At 45.1% G+C, this 17,823-nt stretch overlaps 5 protein-coding genes across 5 annotated transcripts; 3 read left to right on the forward strand and 2 right to left on the reverse strand.

Moving 5' to 3' along the window:
* Positions 1–1,497: 1,497 nt before the first annotated feature.
* On the forward strand, positions 1,498–7,238 carry L199_007669 (uncharacterized protein; the record flags this gene model as incomplete). Its single annotated transcript, XM_064893358.1, has 8 exons — positions 1,498–2,460; positions 2,522–3,514; positions 3,573–6,171; positions 6,261–6,291; positions 6,365–6,512; positions 6,587–6,665; positions 6,735–6,934; positions 7,008–7,238. 8 exons carry the CDS (start codon positions 1,498–1,500, stop codon positions 7,236–7,238), a joined length of 5,244 nt encoding a protein of 1,747 aa, XP_064749430.1.
* Positions 7,239–7,572: 334 nt separating this feature from the next.
* L199_007670 (uncharacterized protein) lies at positions 7,573–8,219 on the reverse strand (the record flags this gene model as incomplete). The annotated part of the gene is made up of 3 exons (XM_064893359.1): positions 7,573–7,893; positions 7,973–8,053; positions 8,127–8,219. The coding sequence occupies 3 exons, from the start codon at positions 8,217–8,219 to the stop codon at positions 7,573–7,575; spliced, it is 495 nt and encodes a 164-aa protein (XP_064749431.1).
* A 582-nt stretch (positions 8,220–8,801) lies between these two features.
* L199_007671 (uncharacterized protein) lies at positions 8,802–11,062 on the forward strand (the record flags this gene model as incomplete). Its single annotated transcript, XM_064893360.1, has 10 exons — positions 8,802–8,920; positions 9,017–9,132; positions 9,232–9,409; positions 9,476–9,608; positions 9,687–9,754; positions 9,824–10,153; positions 10,236–10,481; positions 10,554–10,662; positions 10,751–10,861; positions 10,925–11,062. 10 exons carry the CDS (start codon positions 8,802–8,804, stop codon positions 11,060–11,062), a joined length of 1,548 nt encoding a protein of 515 aa, XP_064749432.1.
* A 2,096-nt stretch (positions 11,063–13,158) lies between these two features.
* Positions 13,159–15,314, forward strand: L199_007672 (uncharacterized protein; the record flags this gene model as incomplete). The annotated part of the gene is made up of 3 exons (XM_064893361.1): positions 13,159–13,551; positions 13,807–13,902; positions 13,968–15,314. 3 exons carry the CDS (start codon positions 13,159–13,161, stop codon positions 15,312–15,314), a joined length of 1,836 nt encoding a protein of 611 aa, XP_064749433.1.
* A 615-nt stretch (positions 15,315–15,929) lies between these two features.
* Positions 15,930–16,872, reverse strand: L199_007673 (uncharacterized protein; the record flags this gene model as incomplete). The annotated part of the gene is made up of 2 exons (XM_064893362.1): positions 15,930–16,596; positions 16,664–16,872. The coding sequence occupies 2 exons, from the start codon at positions 16,870–16,872 to the stop codon at positions 15,930–15,932; spliced, it is 876 nt and encodes a 291-aa protein (XP_064749434.1).
* Positions 16,873–17,823: the final 951 nt, after the last annotated feature.

Genomic DNA, 17,823 nt, shown 5'->3' on the forward strand with positions numbered 1-17,823 from the left:
ATGTATACATGTTTCTTTTCTCTCTTTGTAAGACTGGTGACTAACACGGTACGATATGGCACGATACGACTCTGACGGGAATGGGACGGAATGAGATGGGAACAAATCATAATCATAATCACATGTGTTTATCTCTTCTTGCTAAGCCGCGTGACCGCTGTCCCGTGTTCGTCTCAAGAGAATCTTGAGCGGGCAGTCACCCTTATCCTCTTGCATCGACGTCGGGTAGTCGTCGTACAGAGAAGTAAACGAAGCATAAGCGAGAGTGAGGCCTTCCTTTGAATTAGGTACTGTAGTCAGAGAAGGGATGTGATGTACGTGGTAATGACGATCAAACATTCCACCTAGATGACGTGGCATGTTTAAACTCTCCTCTCTCTCTTACTCTTGTTCACTCGCTTGTCCAAGTTGAGGCTCGGTAGGAGAGATGAGCTGAGATGGTTGAAAGATCAGATTACGAGAATTACATGAAAGGTTCTACAATATAGCAATCAGATATTTACTTGATCTGACATCTGTCTCCCTTCTTCTTCACGTCGCCTTTTGATCATCCCTAAAAGTATCACTACCACTCTTTGGATCATTGTTCACATCATCATCATCATCATCATCAGGATCCACTACCTCATCGCACGATCAGACAGCTGTAGAGATAAAAGAAGTCTTGTTCCGGAAAGCCCAATTACATATACTCTCTTCGGGGAATGGAACCCATCCATCAAGATCCATAACACATCAATGGCATCCATCAAACATCCAAGGGAATTGATCTATCGAGCAACAGCAAAGGCCATCAAATCGGTGGATATAGAACCAAGAGCCATTCCATCGAATAAAGATCAAAGATCAAAGATTTTTATTCTTTGTTTCCCTTTCAACTTTACACACCTTATTCTCCCATTGTCATCCCTATCCCCTAAAAATCATTTGGCACTCCGATCCTACCGTTCCGATTGGATTGCAACACTCAAGCTGTTATAATCATATACAAGTCGAGATCAGGTTCAAGCAGGTGATGGCTTTGGTAGGAAAGTCAGGTGAAGTGTAAAAGTGTAAAATCAAGTCAAGTCCAGGTGAGTGTTATTTCGGTGTGTGTTTTGCATTTTTCAATCAGCTTTGAGTTTATCTTTTGCCTTGCGCTTGACGTCTTCGCCTTCTCGTTAGTTACGCTTAAACTGACCACTGCTACCACAACTATCTCATCACATACTATCTCATCATCAATCACCTCACCTTTGTACTTGACCTCACATACAATCATCGACAATCAATCCTACTTGCATCAACCACATTCACATGCATACCCACCAACACTACATGGACTCATCGTAAACCAGGAAAACCTCCGTTTTCGTCGGTTTCATCCTTCAACTTTCTCAACCATTCCCAGGCCCAAGCAGGTCATCGTAGGATACAACCACTTCGGCTTCCCGATCATCCAAACATTAGAAAGACTCATGAGGATACATTGGATTAGATGAGGTTCATTTTACCGATATGACAAATCCACATCCATCACTACATATAACAACCCAAGCTGGACCTTCGACACCTGGTCCACCACGTAGACCTTTAGGAGCTAGGAAGAGGGGAGGTGTGATACCTGGGTTATATGTTGCTAATCCTGATAATTCAGATGACGAATATTCACCTCCAAGATCAAGTAATCAATCTCAGAAATCACCCACGGCCAATACCTCAGCGGTATCCCCAATTAGTATAACCTCTAATTCAAGTGGTAGTAGAAATGCTATTCCAATACAATCTCAGCCTATACCTAATTCACCAACGTTATCGATAAAGGGACATTTACCTTCTATACCTGCACCTCAGTCTTCACCTTTACCTACGATCTCTTCATTTCCTAGTCCAAGCCCTCAACCTTCCATACCTACTCCGACTGCTAAGCCTCCAACGAAAACTACCCTCAATACCAACGTCAGTGGGCATCGACCAGAGATATCGCCTGTACCTCCTCAACCACCCCCACAACCTGAACGACACCTACGCAGAGCATTCACCACTCCAGTTACCGATCAGCCCGTCAGACCCTCGCAAGAGCCTAGGACAAATTCTTCTGGAGCAGCAGTACCTCAACAACATTCACCTTCCCGAGCATTACCTCCTCTGCCTCCCTTGCCTTCTCCTCCTATCACCACTCAATCCCCTCAGAATCGATCTCCATCAGCTGTAGCATTACATCATGCGTTACCTCCGACTGTACACCAGCACTTCACGCCGAATCGCGTTTCTAGCCCTGAAGATGCGCTTAGTCCCACGGCGGGAAGTGAGACTGGAGGAAGTATGATGAGTGTAGGAATGTCGACTAGGGATAGATCAGGATCAACACATACCCATCAGGTCAGATTACAGGTGACGACGGATAATGAAGCGTTTCATTTGGTGGATATCACTGGTATACATACAGCCGAGGGGATTAGGGAAAAGGTTTTCTCAAAGGTGAGTCATACTTTTGACTATTGTATACAAGTAGATGGACAAGCTGATCTTATCCTCGCAGCTACGCATACGTGATGAAGAACATCCCACTCTGTCTATGTACCGTACCGAAATTGGAGAACCAGCAGATGACATTCCCATCTTACCCGCCGCCCTACTCCATCTCTGTCAATCTCAAGGAGATTCAAGAGCCACTCTGAAATTCTTGGTCAAGCAAACGAACGTTCCAACATCCTCCGCAGCATCTGTCATCCCACCCGTGATTGCCCAAGGCGACTATACACCCCATCGCTCAGCAGCAGATAATCGTCGAGCAGGGATCTCTCCAATCACCACTGATCTCCCTCATGCTTTGCTCAACCGCACATCTTCTCGTCATTCCAAAGAAGGTAGTCTCAGTAGTGCGAGTGGTGAGATAGTCGATAGGAGCAATCTCAGTGCAAGCGATTGGAGTGATCTTGGGCCCGAAGCGGAAGAACTCAGCGGGAAGAGAAGTCGAAAAGCTGCAGTCAGATCAAGCGGTAGTTCAAGATCACCTATAACAGCTTCCTCACCTGCTCTTCCAACTCCACCTCCTACATTCGCTGTCCCATCTCAGCCTCGCGAAGCTTCTTCACTTTCATCGCCCTCAAGTCGTTATCATGATCTCAATCATCCAGCTTCACCCTCCGTCGCGGAAGCTTTCCCTAAACCTCAGATACGCCATCTCACGCCTACTCCCATATCCCGCTCGTCAAGTCAACAAAGCTACCAAGACCCCTTTGGCAATAACAGTGAAGCAGGACCCAGTCGTCCGACTAATGCGGGTCTTGGTTTGAACATCGATAGTGATATGGATCCTGAGACAAGAGCGCTGATAATGCAGTTCCAACAAGAAGAAATAGAAGCGCAGCGTCGGGAAGAGCAAAGGAGGAAATATCAATTACAGCAAGATGAGGAATTAGCCAGGAAGCAACAGCAAGAGGAAAAGGACATATGGGAGATGATGGTGCGGATGGAAGAGGAGAACAGGCAGAGGCAGGAAGCTCAAATAGCGGAGGACGAAGCAAGAGCTGTGAGTTATCGAAACTACATACTCTAGTTGTGTCTCTTGCTGACTTGATCACTTGTAGCGCGAGGTTGAAGCCGAACAACGGCGCGAAGAGGAACAACGACAATCGGTCGAAGCTGCTCGAGCGGCATGGGAAGCTGAACATAGGGAAGAGAGGGAAAATCGGTTTCACACTTTCGATAAGGACCGAAGAGCGAGACAAGAATATTTCAGGAGTCGTGCTCAGATGGGTAGACCCTTGGACGAATCTGCGACGTTTCATGTCCTACTCCCGGATGAACGGCCCGGATCAAGAATGTCAGGTTCTCGTCAGACCTCTGGTCCTGTTCCGCATCGACAAGGTAGTACGACCAATCAACCTCTTTACCAATCGCCTCAGACCCAGTATTCGCCTGAGATGTCTTATCCTTCCAACGCACCTCCTCGACGACCCAGTGGTTTCCCGGTGCCAGGCTTCCAAGAAGCTTCTCATGCTCAGGATAGATTGAATGATCCGAGATTGCAACAGGTTACTGGTCGTTCTACACCCGCTCTCCAGGCCCCTTCGCTACCACTGCGAGGTGATAATCGGCAACGACTGCCCCTGCCGTATGGTAGGGAAACAGGTGGAGATCACCTTTCAGCACCACCGACAGTTCAAAATGTCCGATCGATGGATAATCTACGTCCGTTCTCTCAGCAATCGGGAGCATTCCGTCCTCCATATGCAAACCTCCCCGCTCGCTCAGCTATGACTCCTCAACCGGGAGGTTATGCCGAACGTCGAAGTATTCAACCACCTGGCCATGCATACCGAAGCACATCCACCGATCGGGTGCACGATGGAAGATATCCGGATCCCATACACTCAGGCACAGGGAGGGTACAACCACCATTACAGATATCTGTTGGTGATACAGGTACTATCCCCTTCCCATCTCCTCACCCTAGCAGTGCTACCTCGACCACTTGGCAGAACAGACAAGGGTTCAATACCATGCCGAGAGCCGCCCGTGGACCAAGTTGGGATGATCAGGAACCTCCTGTCTCTGCATCTCGACCTAACACCGTACATTATGATAGATCACCGCCACCACCGACTTCCCCTCAGACTGCTATGGGCCGTCGACCCTCGACATATTACGACGACTTCAGTCCGCCGATCACTGCTCGAAATGCGGGAACCGGAACTTACCATTCCGGATTTACCGCACCAACTTCACCAAATATCTGGGAAAGACCGAGGAGTGGTTCTGCTTCAATGACTCATCGACCTACTACACCTATCAATGATACACCTCGTCGAGTCAGCGAAAGTACGGTATATAGTGATGATAGGGAGTCCCAACTTCCATATAATCATCCCAGCAATTCTCCTGAATCCGCCTGGCTCACTGCGAATCGGTATAAACGCAGTGATACAGATACTCTTTCTGTTGCTGGTACAGTTAGTTCCGACGCCACTGTTCGACCTAACAGGAATGAAGATACGGATTCGAATGATACTGCTCGAGCTGGTGTTTGGGAGGGTCATATTAGAGATATGATTCAGGCTGCTTCTCAATCAGGTGGTGGCGATGGTACAGCTCGACCGATCGCTAATGATGAAGATGAAGCTACCTTGTGGATCACCGCTCCTAAACCTCAAAGCACTCTCCCTACACTTAGCCGATCAGATGCTGTGAGACCTTCACCATCTAAACCCAATCTTATCGTCAACACTGCTGCACTTAGTCTGTCAGATGGGATTGTATCGGCTACCACACCTTCCGATAGCGCAACGGAATCGGAAGGTACGGGAGAAGGATCGATATCTGGATCGGGAGTTAGGAGGGGTAAATCATTTGCTAGACCTAAAGATCCGAATCAATGGAACTTCCGACCTGAACCTGAGCAATTGTACGAGAATCTTGATAGGGTCTTCCCCAAGATCGACTTGGACCAACCTATCGTACAAGGTCCTGGATCTACGCCTACCACCCCTGCAGGAGAGTCGCCCTCGATGTTGGAGAATCTACAATCACAAGCACCTTCCAAAGTGACTCCTGTACCTGAACCTGCTCGGCCTCCTTCGGGATCAGGTGGGTTCAGCGGGATGGTGAGGAGTAAATTTAATAAGCTAGAGAACAGAAGATCCATCAGGGTAGTGGCGGATCATAAGAGGCGGACATTACAGAGACAATCTCGTGATCTATCCAGTATCTTTGGTGGTTCTAAGAAATCAATTCAAGATGATCCTAACAACGTCAGCAATAGTAACCTGCATGGTAATGTTATCAACAACAATAATAACGATGAAGATGATCAAGTGCAAAAACAAAATGTTAAAGTTGAAAGGAGATCTTCTAAAATGTGGGATCATAAGTTAGTTGAAGTTACACCATCTAAAATTGCTCTCGGTCAGATAAACACCTCCATACCTGAATCACCGGCTGGTACTGGTGATAGAGCGAGTACGGTCAATTGGGTGAAAGGTGAACTGATAGGTAAAGGATCTTACGGACGGGTATACATCGCGTTGAATGTTACTACGGGAGATATGATGGCTGTGAAACAGGTTGAACTTCCTGTGTCGGAGACCGATAGGAATGATAAAAGACAAATGGGCATGGTCAAGGCGCTAAGGGATGAGATTGAGTTGTTGAAGGATCTGGAACATAAGAATATAGTGGCTTATCTTGGTAAGTTTATGTTTCGCCATGCCACTTATCACCATGCTGTCGTCAGATATAGTACAACGCAAACTGACTAATTTGAACTTGTGATGTAGGATATGAAACGAGTGAAGAATACCTATCGATGTGAGTCCAGCTGGAATTTAACTGGTATTGTGAATTGTGTGATGCAATAGCTGATATCCCTCGCTGTGGTTAGTTTCCTCGAATACGTTCCCGGAGGTACTATCGCCTCGATCTATCGTACACCCAACCAAGCTAGGTTCGAACCTCAACTGGTCAGGTTCTTCACTGAGCAGATACTAGAGGGTCTCGCTTATCTCCATTCTAAGAATATTTGGCATAGGGTGAGTTAGCTATATACAACAACATAGGGCTCGCTTTACAGTGGTAGACGCTAATTGTTGAGATGGTCGGATAGGATTTGAAAGGAGACAATATCCTGGTGGATGCTCAGGGTATTTGTAAAATATCAGATTTCGGGATTTCTAAGCAGACCTGTGAGTGATCGCATCCCTTTATCTATGTTGCCTTGTCGAGACATGCTGACGCTTGCATACGAAACATAGCCGACGCCTACGATTCTTTCGGCCAAGCTACGAATATGAAAGGATCGGTATTTTGGATGGCACCCGAAGTAATTCATTCGTTTTCTGAACGAACATACTCTGGTAAAGTTGATATATGGAGTTTGGGATGTGTCGTATTGGAAATGTGGTCTGGTAAGAGACCATGGGGTGATATGGAACAGGTCGCGGCGATGTTCGAAGTAAGTCGAGTTGTTGATTGAAGAGCCAGAATCTTTTTTGCTTATGCTGGTTCATTCATTTATTGGAATATAGCTATTCAATAAACGGGCTCGACCACCTTTGCCACCTGATATCCACTTGTCAGATATCGCTTTGGATTTCATGAACATTCAATGTCTTGCGACTGATCCTCGAGATAGACCCATGGCGAAAGATTTACTTCAACATCCGTTCATATTGGATAAAGATCCTAATTGGACTTTTAAAGATAGTAAGATTGGCAAAGCGGTTGCTAAAAGAGGTGCTAAGAGGGTCCAAGCTTGAATCGCATAAACAAGTCAACATGTAACTCATCTTTCTTACACTTACAAATACGATAATTGTCATAATCAACTGTAAAATTCAAGAATACATTATGTTGTTTCTATATTTCGTTTCTCCATTCTCGATTTACATGACATATATACTTTTACGATCTACTAGTTTTAGTCTAGCGTTAACGACGCCTTTTATGCATTATTCATTTGCTGTATATCTTATGAGAGATACCATTGTGCTCGCACTCGTTGAAGATTGGCATACATGAATCACTGAGGCTCACGATCGTCTTCCTGTTATCAAAGCCATTCTGCCGTTGATATTGATCATGAATAAATTCCTAAACAGTAGCGATGTATCTTCTGAAAGCCTCGGTCCCTTCATTCTCTGCGATCTTCTCCATCTCCTCTAATATCTGTTTATCATACTGATCTTCACCTCCTGAGAAATTCAGAGCTGCGACTGTATTTCCCGCCTCGTCAAATATCGGTACGCAAATTGTCTGATGTATACCTAACGCTATAAGGTAGGGGGCATCTACATAGGTCGATCGGAGCTCTTCGATATTCCATGAGGCGTAGGGCTGTCTAGCTTTGATGACTGTTGTAGGCCAGGGTGCACCACGAGTCATGGTCTTTTCCCCTCCTACAGGATAATCTTCCTATCATCGTTGCACAACAGATATATCAGTCCAGACCTTCTCTCGTCGACTGATAAGATGAAACTATCGTATCATGTACAGGATGAGTAGAGTATATCCTCTTGAGAGTGTGTTTGGAGTCTATCCATTGTAAGACTGTGAAATTGATATATCCGAAAGACTACAACATGATTATTGGACATACGCTGTCAGTCAGTCGTGATCTACTACGTAGACGGATCAATTTCGCTCACGTCTTTCGCTTTTTTGGCTACAAAGTCGAATTCCGGCGCATTTGGTTCGGATACCTCTGGACGGGAGATGGTAGTTGGTGGTGCGGTGGTCATAGTCGGTCCTGAATCAGTTCTGAGTACTGCAATGAACAGAATAACAAGTGGATGCAAGCAAACAAGTCGACAAGACGACTGGTGAACCGAAACTGAGAAGAAAGATTTGCATAGATCGGTGCCAGCTCTTCGCAGAGCAGTCAGCGCAGAGTATCGTGTTCGATACAGTGATGTGGCCGGTGGTAGAGTGGACTTCTCATCTGTTCGTATCATCCAATACGATGTCAGTCCCTAAACGGAGGTAAAAAGGTAAACCGAGGGCAAGAATACAATCTATATAGATGTTTTGTGACCTATCTTATCTCATTCAAGATCCATGTTCATATGCAAGCCCGCGGTCAAACTGAAGTAAACCTCCGGCAGAGCCGTCATCTCGCCTGCTGGAATTCACCTACGAGACTCATAAAGTACTAGTATGCATTTGTGAAGTTGTCATCCCGCGGGTTTCTTATCTCTAGATACGGGTGGACACAACACCCTGTAAGGTATAAAATCAACCCCTGACTTTGTGGGGTAACGATTTACTGTACTGCTGTTGTTCCCTCTCAGCAATCATCTAGTGCTTTGCAACAACAAGACGCGATGCAAGACGACGAGAAAGCGTATTTACCTTCTCAAGGACCTGTACAAGAAGTGAACGAGCATGATACTCATCATGTCGATGCGGAAAAGGATGATGAGGCGGCTAAATTTCTCGCCGAGTAAGTCACGGTTTTGTCATTCATGTGGCAGTACTGGAACTATCACGATGTGTAGCTGATCATCGGTCGAAATATCAAACCTGATATAAATTATAGAGTGGCCAATCGACCTGATGCGGAAGAGCTGCTTGCGCCATTAGGAGAAGCAGAGAAGAGAAAGTTACTGTTGAAAGTCGATTGGATCATGGTACCTCTTCTTGGTGTGGCACTGAGTGAGTCTTGAATGATTCGTACACTTTGAAATTTTTATGGCATTGTTCGATCATTTTACGTGTGCTGATTCAAAAAAAATGAAACGAATTGAAATGTAGTGATGGGATCAGTCGACAAAGTTTCTTTGGCAACTGCGGCAGTGATGGGTTTCCGAGAGGATACACATCTTATAGGCCAGCAATATTCACTTACATCATCAGCGATTTACTTCGGGGCTATCGCTGCTATCATCCCTTCGCTCATGTTGATGCAGAGATTACCACCTCATATCTATATGTGAGTCCGTTCACCGTTTCAGGTATCAAGCAAGGCAAGTGACTAATTCTCATACGAATGTTGTAGATCTGCCAATGTCACTATCTGGGGGATCATCACCTTGTGTCTTCCAGCTTGCAAGAATTACGCTCAAGTCATGGTCGTAAGGATTCTCTTGGGTGTATTTGAATCAGTCATTTTCGCAGGTTTCGGTCTGATCGTAAGTACTCACCCATTCATCATCTGATTCACCCTACAAAAAAAGGTAATCCTAGCTGATCGTCTGTTCTCGACTTAGGTATCGATGTGGTGGACTCGAGACGAGCAACCTGTTCGAACAGCCTTTATCTTTTCTACCGCATCCTCGTGAGTAAACATGTTCCCTAGTCTTATCCGATCCGCTACCTTTCAGCTGACATGTTTGTCCGTGCATAGCCTGTTCAATGGGATTTTCGCGGTGGCTGCATGGAATTACAAGGGCCAGGGTGTTGCACGGTGGCAACTACTCTTCCTGATCGTCGGCGCAGTCACCCTGGGATGGTCTTTCCTTCTGTGGGGTTTCTTACCTGCAAATCCAACCAAGGCTAGATGGTTATCTCTGAGACAGAGAGTAGTTGCTACTAGACGAATGCAAGATAATCATACGGGTATCGAAAATAAGACTTTCAAGAGGGATCAATTTATCGAAGCGTTCTTGGATCCCAAGACGTGGTTTTATTTCTTCATCAATATCTCACTCAATGTACCGAATGGTGGTCTGGTAGGGTGAGCTCACCACACTTCCCATAGTGTCCAATTGTCGATGTCGAAGTTTTATGCTGATTATTATGATTTGTGGACGGCACAGATTCAACTCTATTGTAGTTAAATCACTTGGTTTCACAACACAAACAACTCTTCTTTTGGGTATCCCAACAGGTCTCGTCTCTTGGTTATCTTCCTTCTTCTGGGGATGGGTAGCCACTAAAACGGGAAAACGACATCTCAGTGCGATGGGTTCTTGTGTTCTGCCATTGATTGGAACTGTCCTCTTGTACAAATTGGAAAGAAACTCGGTAGCTCTTCTTTATCTTTACTTGTGTTACATGTACTGGTGAGTACTCTTGCTGCTGTGTGGGATCTCCGTCCTCGGCATGGCCTGCGTTGACAACTCATTGATTTTCAGGGGTCCGTACATCGTCATGATGGGATCGATGTACGCCAACACCGGTGGATATACGAAGAAACTCACTGTGTACGCTATGAGCTATATCGGGTATTGCGTTGGTAACATTGTAAGTTGTATTTCTGATCACAAGGAATGATATCGAAGCCCATGTCGAGTTGTACTGAGAATGTCAACACTGATCAACATATTGATAGATTGGCCCCCAAACATTCTTGACCAAACAAGCGCCATTGTACGTAGGCGGAGTCGTCGCGATGTTAGTCTGTTATTCGGCTGCTTTAGTCTTGATGGGTCTCTTCTGGCTTGTAAGTAGCACTCTACGTTCTGAGTCTTGAGGGTGATTGATGACACTCGGGATATGACGTTAGTACCTTCGTCATTTGAACGCCAAGAAAGCAATAGAGTACGAACGCCTCAAGACTCAGTTGGAGTCTGAAGATCAACTCTTGAGTGATTGGCAGGATTTGACGGATATCAAAAATCCTCGATTCGTCTATGCGTTGTGAAGGAATTTGCCAGGATGGAAGATGTGTCATTAAGGATTATTTTGAGTTCAAAAGATGGGCCTTCACTCTGAAAATGATTGTTTTGTGAGATTGGTTGATATTGATTTGCAAGTCCATCCACCCTTCGTGAGATAAGTCATGTAGCATTGGTGATATGGATGCAAACTCTAACGTGGCATAGAAACCGCCAAGATGACAAGAGAATGGATACAGTATGTCGTCTTTGCGGTTAGGGACGCAGCAGCGTGAGGTTTACGAGTATGAAAGGACAACGCGATATCACTTGAAACGACATTAGGGTGTGGCTTGTAAGGGTAACACACGACGGTTGTTCTCACCGCGGCGAAAAGAAGCGGAGTCATGACAAGTGCATTCCTTCATTCAGGGTATCGTTCCGAGCGCTGAAGTGTGAGTGGTTGAGATAAAATAACGCTCTCGTAATAGATAGCACAGCATTGGGCTTGATACTTTTCCTCAGCAGGATGAAATTAGGATATGGAATAAGGACGATTGCTTCAGTCTCGATAACAAACGTATGATCGATTCAGTACACCCGTCAGTCTCTGAACATCCGTTTGATATCAAGCATATACGCGCCTCAGCGTATTTCTGGGGTTGTTGAGAGGTTAATTAGACCTGACGGGAGGTAAAAAGTTTTTCATCTTGCCGTGTGGATATCAATATTTCAGGGTGGGGTCTAAACCCTTCGGAAGGTTTTGGGGGGGATACGTATTTTGAACCTGATCTAAATATGGAAACACTACGAATCAAACATTCCATAGCTGCTGTTGTTCAGCTAAGCCTGTACCTGTACGCCAGGAGTTTGCAGCACCCAAGGGTTCCTTGGACCTATATCAATCTCATCTCCGATAACCGATTTTTAGGGGGTCGAGGGCGGTGATGCAAAGTTACGTGAACGGGTAATAGAAGATTTCTGGTAGACTGTAGTTGCACTTCGGAAACTATCGGTCTGCCCTTAGAGAAGATAATTTTTAGGGGGGTCAAAGTCTTGCCGGTAGGATTTGTTCGTAAAGTCACGTCTGTGGGGCCAAGGAGAGTACAATGAATCCCTTAGACCATTGAGGGAGGCTATGAAGGAACAAGAGAAAAGGCAAGGAGATACATAGGTATGCTGCAAGAAGCCCTTTTCATACGAGAACCGCTCCACCGATGAGAGAGAGAGAGGGTGGATGGCCAGACCGAACTATGCATGACAATCCGTCGTCGTCGTCGCGTGAACACCTATGCAAAGAGGCGGAGAGGATATTCTCGTTATGGCGCATATTGTAGCAATTCCAGTAGACGATACCAAAATTGATTGAGTTGCCCAATAAGTTGTTCATTCATCCTTTCATCCATTCATTCATCATATGTTACCCAATCTGCATAATCTACACCCACACATCCTTCAGATCTCAACTGGCAACTTAAAAAGGAATTGGAATAACGTACAGCAGTACAACGTATAACAATTTCGATAATCACCGGAAGCCGAAACTCAAATCCAATATCTTCATAACCCGTTATCAGACCAATCAACGTCTGTCTATACATACATACGACTACCTCTTGTAATGTTCTCGACTTCTCAGTGAAGATCTTCATCTGCTAAGAATATATCATATAAAAAAGGAACAACAGTGTTCACGATCCTCTCCTTTCAACTTTCAACGTTCTTTCAGTACTTTTCACACGACTGCCAATATCAATACCGCATCAAACGCCTTTTTAATCTCCCATACTACCCGTACCACATCAACGCACTGATCGTCGTTGGTCGTTGATTACGAATATTGGATATTACGCCCTTTCGACTTGCTCCCCCTCCCTTTGCAGCTCGTATCTCATATCCTCATCCCTTGCCGACATCCCATTCTTACACACCTCCCACCATCCGCAGTTGGGTCTTTGTTATATGCCCTGATCATTGGTATTCTTTTCGGAAGCTTCAAAGTGCGCTAGGACAACACTACGACACTACGACACACTACTCCTTGTTTCGACTATCACCCATCAGCTAACTCAGTAGTCCACCAGCACGTTCATTAGGAGAACCCTGCATCACACATAGTATTATTGCAAAAACACATACGAAAATGGCAACTACAGCTATGATCACCTCTTACCCATCAATGGTTATCGACAACCTTGATGATCCTACGCCCCCTGGAGCTTACATCTTTTCTTCTCCTTCTGCTAATCAACAAGAACCTTTATCACTCACTTCCGAAACCGCTATCAACATCAACACTCCTTTTCAACAACCCTCCTTTTCACTCTCAACCCAATTAGATTCACTTCCCACTCAGTCCGTGACTAGTTATACCGTCTCATCATCGACCTACAGAGTATCAAGATTACCTCCTCAACCTACTATACCTCACGCTGGACCATCGAGACAACCTCAGAGATACTTGTTCTTCGCAGTCAGAAGAGGTCGCAAGGCTGGTGTTTATACTGTCTGGCACGAGGTTGAAAGGCAGATTGAGGTGAGTACTGGATCATCTCACTGAATTGCCGATGCGGATCCCTCTTATCTCTTTTTTTTTCCCAATTGTTTACGCCCCAGACATATTTGATGGATGATGATTTGACTTTATCGGTAAACCGAATAAGCTGAATCAACCCTTCTTCACGTCATCCATTGATCATCTCACGTCACCTGTTACGATATATATATATATCATCATCGTTGATGTTTAAATGCTGATATTCCATTCCTACTCTCCCCTTGAATCATGTAGGACTACCCAGATCCTGTCTTTCGAACCTTTTCAACCAAGTTAGCGGCAGAAGCATTTGTTCGAGGGTGGGATGGCGCAGGCAGACATTCATTACCCGTGAGTATAGCACTTCTGGAAATACTGCGCCCTCGTTTCGATACTGATGTATTCTTCTGTTCTAGCAATCAACACCCAGACCACTTCGAGAACATCTCGCCATGTCGTTTCCAGGCTCAGTGAACATATCTACATCCCCTGGCAAGAGACAGTCGTATCATTCTCGACTCCTTACAGCCCCATGCTCATCCTCAAATGATTTCGCTCCTTCACCTCTCGATACTACTCGCCCACCACTAAATTCTCGTCACTCGTATCACCGACATAGCATGGTGAAAGTATCCAGTCCACTGCGTTGTCAGGTAGACGAAGAAGAAGAATTGATTGAATCCGCCGGATCACGATTGCCTCCGTTGAGGAAAGCTGCAAGTTTCATCGGTGCTGGAGGTTTACTCAGTCCACCTCAGAGTCCAGAGAAAGCGCAGGGAAAGAATTTATCAGTTATGGAAAGGGAGAGACCTACGAGATCGAGGAGTGGAGAAGGAGCACCATGGTCATCACGCAATCATCGAGATTTCTCTTCGGGTTCAAATGGAGGTTTGGGACTTGTCGCTCGACCACTCTCACCACCTCAGACACCAAGTGATAAACGAGCTACCATCCATGGCGGATCCGTCTCTCGACCTACCGCCACCCGTACGCCTAGTGGACTTTGGGCTGATGCAATGGTACCTCGACCTAGTCCAAGCGGTTCTAAAACCGGATCAGCCGGTCAACTTGAATTCTCGGATCCTACAGCTCCCAAGTTCTCCAGGTCAGGATTGAAGAAAAATGGAATCATCATGCCTGTTGCTGCTCCACCTGGAGCTCAACGTAAAAATTCCTCTCAATCACTTCGGTCGAAAGCGAGTCTAGGCAGTTTGAGAGGCAGTGGACTCGCCAGTAATAACTCGTCTTCATCTTCTGTCAACTCATATGATAGACGACGATCATCTGTTTCCACTTCATCCATCGGCTATGGCCACGCACAAGATCGACTAGCCTCGTTGGCTGAAACTTCAAAGATGGAGTTACAGCTTAATGAAGATGGGTTATTAGCACTTTCACCTCCCAGACCGGCTTTCATGATGCGTCGATCGTCCTCCGCTTCCAGTGTCGCTTCCAACGAATCTACTTCTTCCATGGGATCCATGACCTCTTCATCATCTACCAATCAAACTTCTTCGTTGGACTCTTGCGAACCGATCTTAGAGGAGGATCAAGATGATGAGCATATACAGATCATAGGGGAAGAAAGGGATATGGTGATTAGTTGTACAAAATCCGATGGTGATGCTGATGGAAGTTCGAATGGGGATATGGATTCAATGAAAGGGGATAAAAAGTTGAAGAGTGGTGGAGGGATGTTCAAGAGGTTGGCTAAGGCTTTGAAATTGGAGAAGAAGCAGAGCGCGAGGAGGGGAAGTTTGTAATATGGGACGGATAGGTGAAATTTTATTGGACATTTTCGTGCTTCCATGCTCTTGTTCGTCTATCTGGGTGGTAATCGTGCATTGTGTTTTGCTTTTCTGAAGAAAATAGCTTTGCTCTGCTTTTGTTTCTTTCGATTTTCTCATAAAAAACTTTTTACGAAAAAGATTTCCGGACAATGTTTATTATTTATCTTCCTCTCATAGATGTGTTGGAATTGCCCCTGTGCTTATTGTATCTTATAGTATAGTATATATAGAGCTTAGTTCAATTGCTTGCTCTCCCGACCAATCCTTTGATATGATGGACTTTTACAATACCACCTTCATCCTATGCTTCTTATATTGATATATAGTATATGTCATGTATCGAGCCGAGTATACTCCTGCATGTGGTCGTCTCAAGGACTGTGACGTATCAACTGATCCAGTCCATAAAATGCACATGGATCAGATTGAATCATGTTAGAACATCAAATTCATCAAGTCGTATCAAATCACGTATAGACTAACGTAATAGTCGTTTTTTCCCTTTCGTTTCATTTGCTTCAAATTTAATACCATCGCCGTTAGATCATTCAGTTTACAAATCCCGTTCCATTTCATTCCAAATTTCAATCAATGCAAACTAGCCCAACTGAACCCTTTGCCCAATTCGTTAATTCTCTGCTTCATCTTTGGCGAAACCAATTCCTCAGGACAGGGCATACCTTCCCATTCGATCTGACTTATCCTCCGTCTCTTAGGCTGACTCTCTTCGAAAGGTGATGATCCGACGATAGCAGCGTTGTTCCTGGGTGATCTCCAGAGACTGAAGTTATTGGGATCTCTCGAGGACGGTAAACCATCGATCTGCATCCCGGAGTTTTTACGTCTCTGACCGAAAGTACCTCTTTCGTTATCGTCATCGTCGACGCTGTGAACAAGTATAGAAGTTGGTTTGAGGATATTGGAAGATGGTTGAGAAGGACAGGGAGATTCGAAGCCATCGTTATTCTTGTATTTCGCACTGATTTGTCGAAGGGATGAGAAGGGTGTGGAAAATGTTGAGGAACAGGTATCGTACTCTGATCCCTCCTCATCTTCATCGTTGAAATCCGATGAAGTAGATGGTGTGGATATGTCCGAAGCAGCCTTTCGATGGATTGGTTGAGGCGTTTTGGGTATGATGGTCTTTCTAACTGATTGTTTCGACTCTGGCTGTGACTGAGGAAGGATGGATACAGATAGATTACCAAGTCTGTGGACTTCGCCTGGTGTCATCAACAAGGTATTTCGTCTTTTCCTATACAATACCATCATGAAGCAAATCAGCTCAAATCCACTGAGACTGTATGCTGTGGTCCACTTACATCTTGATTTCAGACACTTTGACTACTTCCTTCTCGCCTTTCTCCTTCAACAACACCTTCAAACCCTTCAGCTCGAAATTGAGTGAAGGTTCTGAAGATGATGCTCGGAGTGATGTGGGAGAGGGGACCGGTAGGAACACATCGTCAGATATGCGGACGGGGAAAGGTGGTTGGGGTGGGCATGTCAGGTGGGACCAGGTGTCGGACATTGTGTATATGGTGAGTTCGATGAGACGAGGTAAAGGAAGGAAAGATACGGAAGGTTGATCAACAGAGATGTTGATGAAATTGGGAAGAGATAGCGAATCGACAAACAACTTCTGAAGGTGGACTTGTTTGTATCTGTTTGAGAAAAGAGAAACAAGAGAAATGGTACGATGTCATGAATGAATATATATCATCATGTCTGAGTAACAGTCTCACCAAATGATGAACTACCTCAGCCAACTTGAGAGTGGAACCAAGGATGAAAGTCCCGACTGAGCAATCTGGTCGAGTCGTTCCTCTATCACTTGATATTTCAAAACATACCAGCCTGCGTGATGTTTGTCCTCTTCGATACTGAATGGGAATTGAAACGTCCGATTGGGATCAAGGCTGGTAGACTCTCATTGATGTTTATGCTTGCTTCAGTACCACTTGGGAAAGAAGGAACACTCAGAGAGTCACTCCAAGATGGATTCTACTTCTTACAAAAGTAGTAAAAGCATTCAAGGACTACATACATCATAGATAGGCAAATTGACCCAAATAAAGTCTCAATCTGGTTTCCCCATGGCTGTCTCACATTCCCATCGTTCCAATCATACTGTGTACTGTACCTGATGAGTTGGTGAGTTTCAAGTGACACCCTCTTAAGCAATAAGCTATACATTCATAATGACAAAGATCAAGAAGCATATTGATTCCTGTTGATCGTCTACGGCTTTACTGAATCAAACATAACAGCCGATTGCAGTTCTCTTGATAAAGTTTCACCCTGCGTGATGACCTAAGCGTAAGTTGCCCCAATCCATACGACCTATCCATTTGAATTGATCCATGTGCAGGATACCCTGTCGATCCAGTTCGGCAGTCCAAGTCCCCTTCGTCATGCGTATACACGTATGGCTCGTCGCGTTAGTAACTCGGAGCAGCTATGTATCCTCGGCAGACTGATG

The sequence above is a fragment of the Kwoniella botswanensis genome, chromosome 2 (genome assembly GCF_036426115.1).
Source record: "Kwoniella botswanensis chromosome 2, complete sequence".
In the NCBI taxonomy this organism is placed as follows: Eukaryota; Fungi; Basidiomycota; class Tremellomycetes; order Tremellales; family Cryptococcaceae; genus Kwoniella; species Kwoniella botswanensis.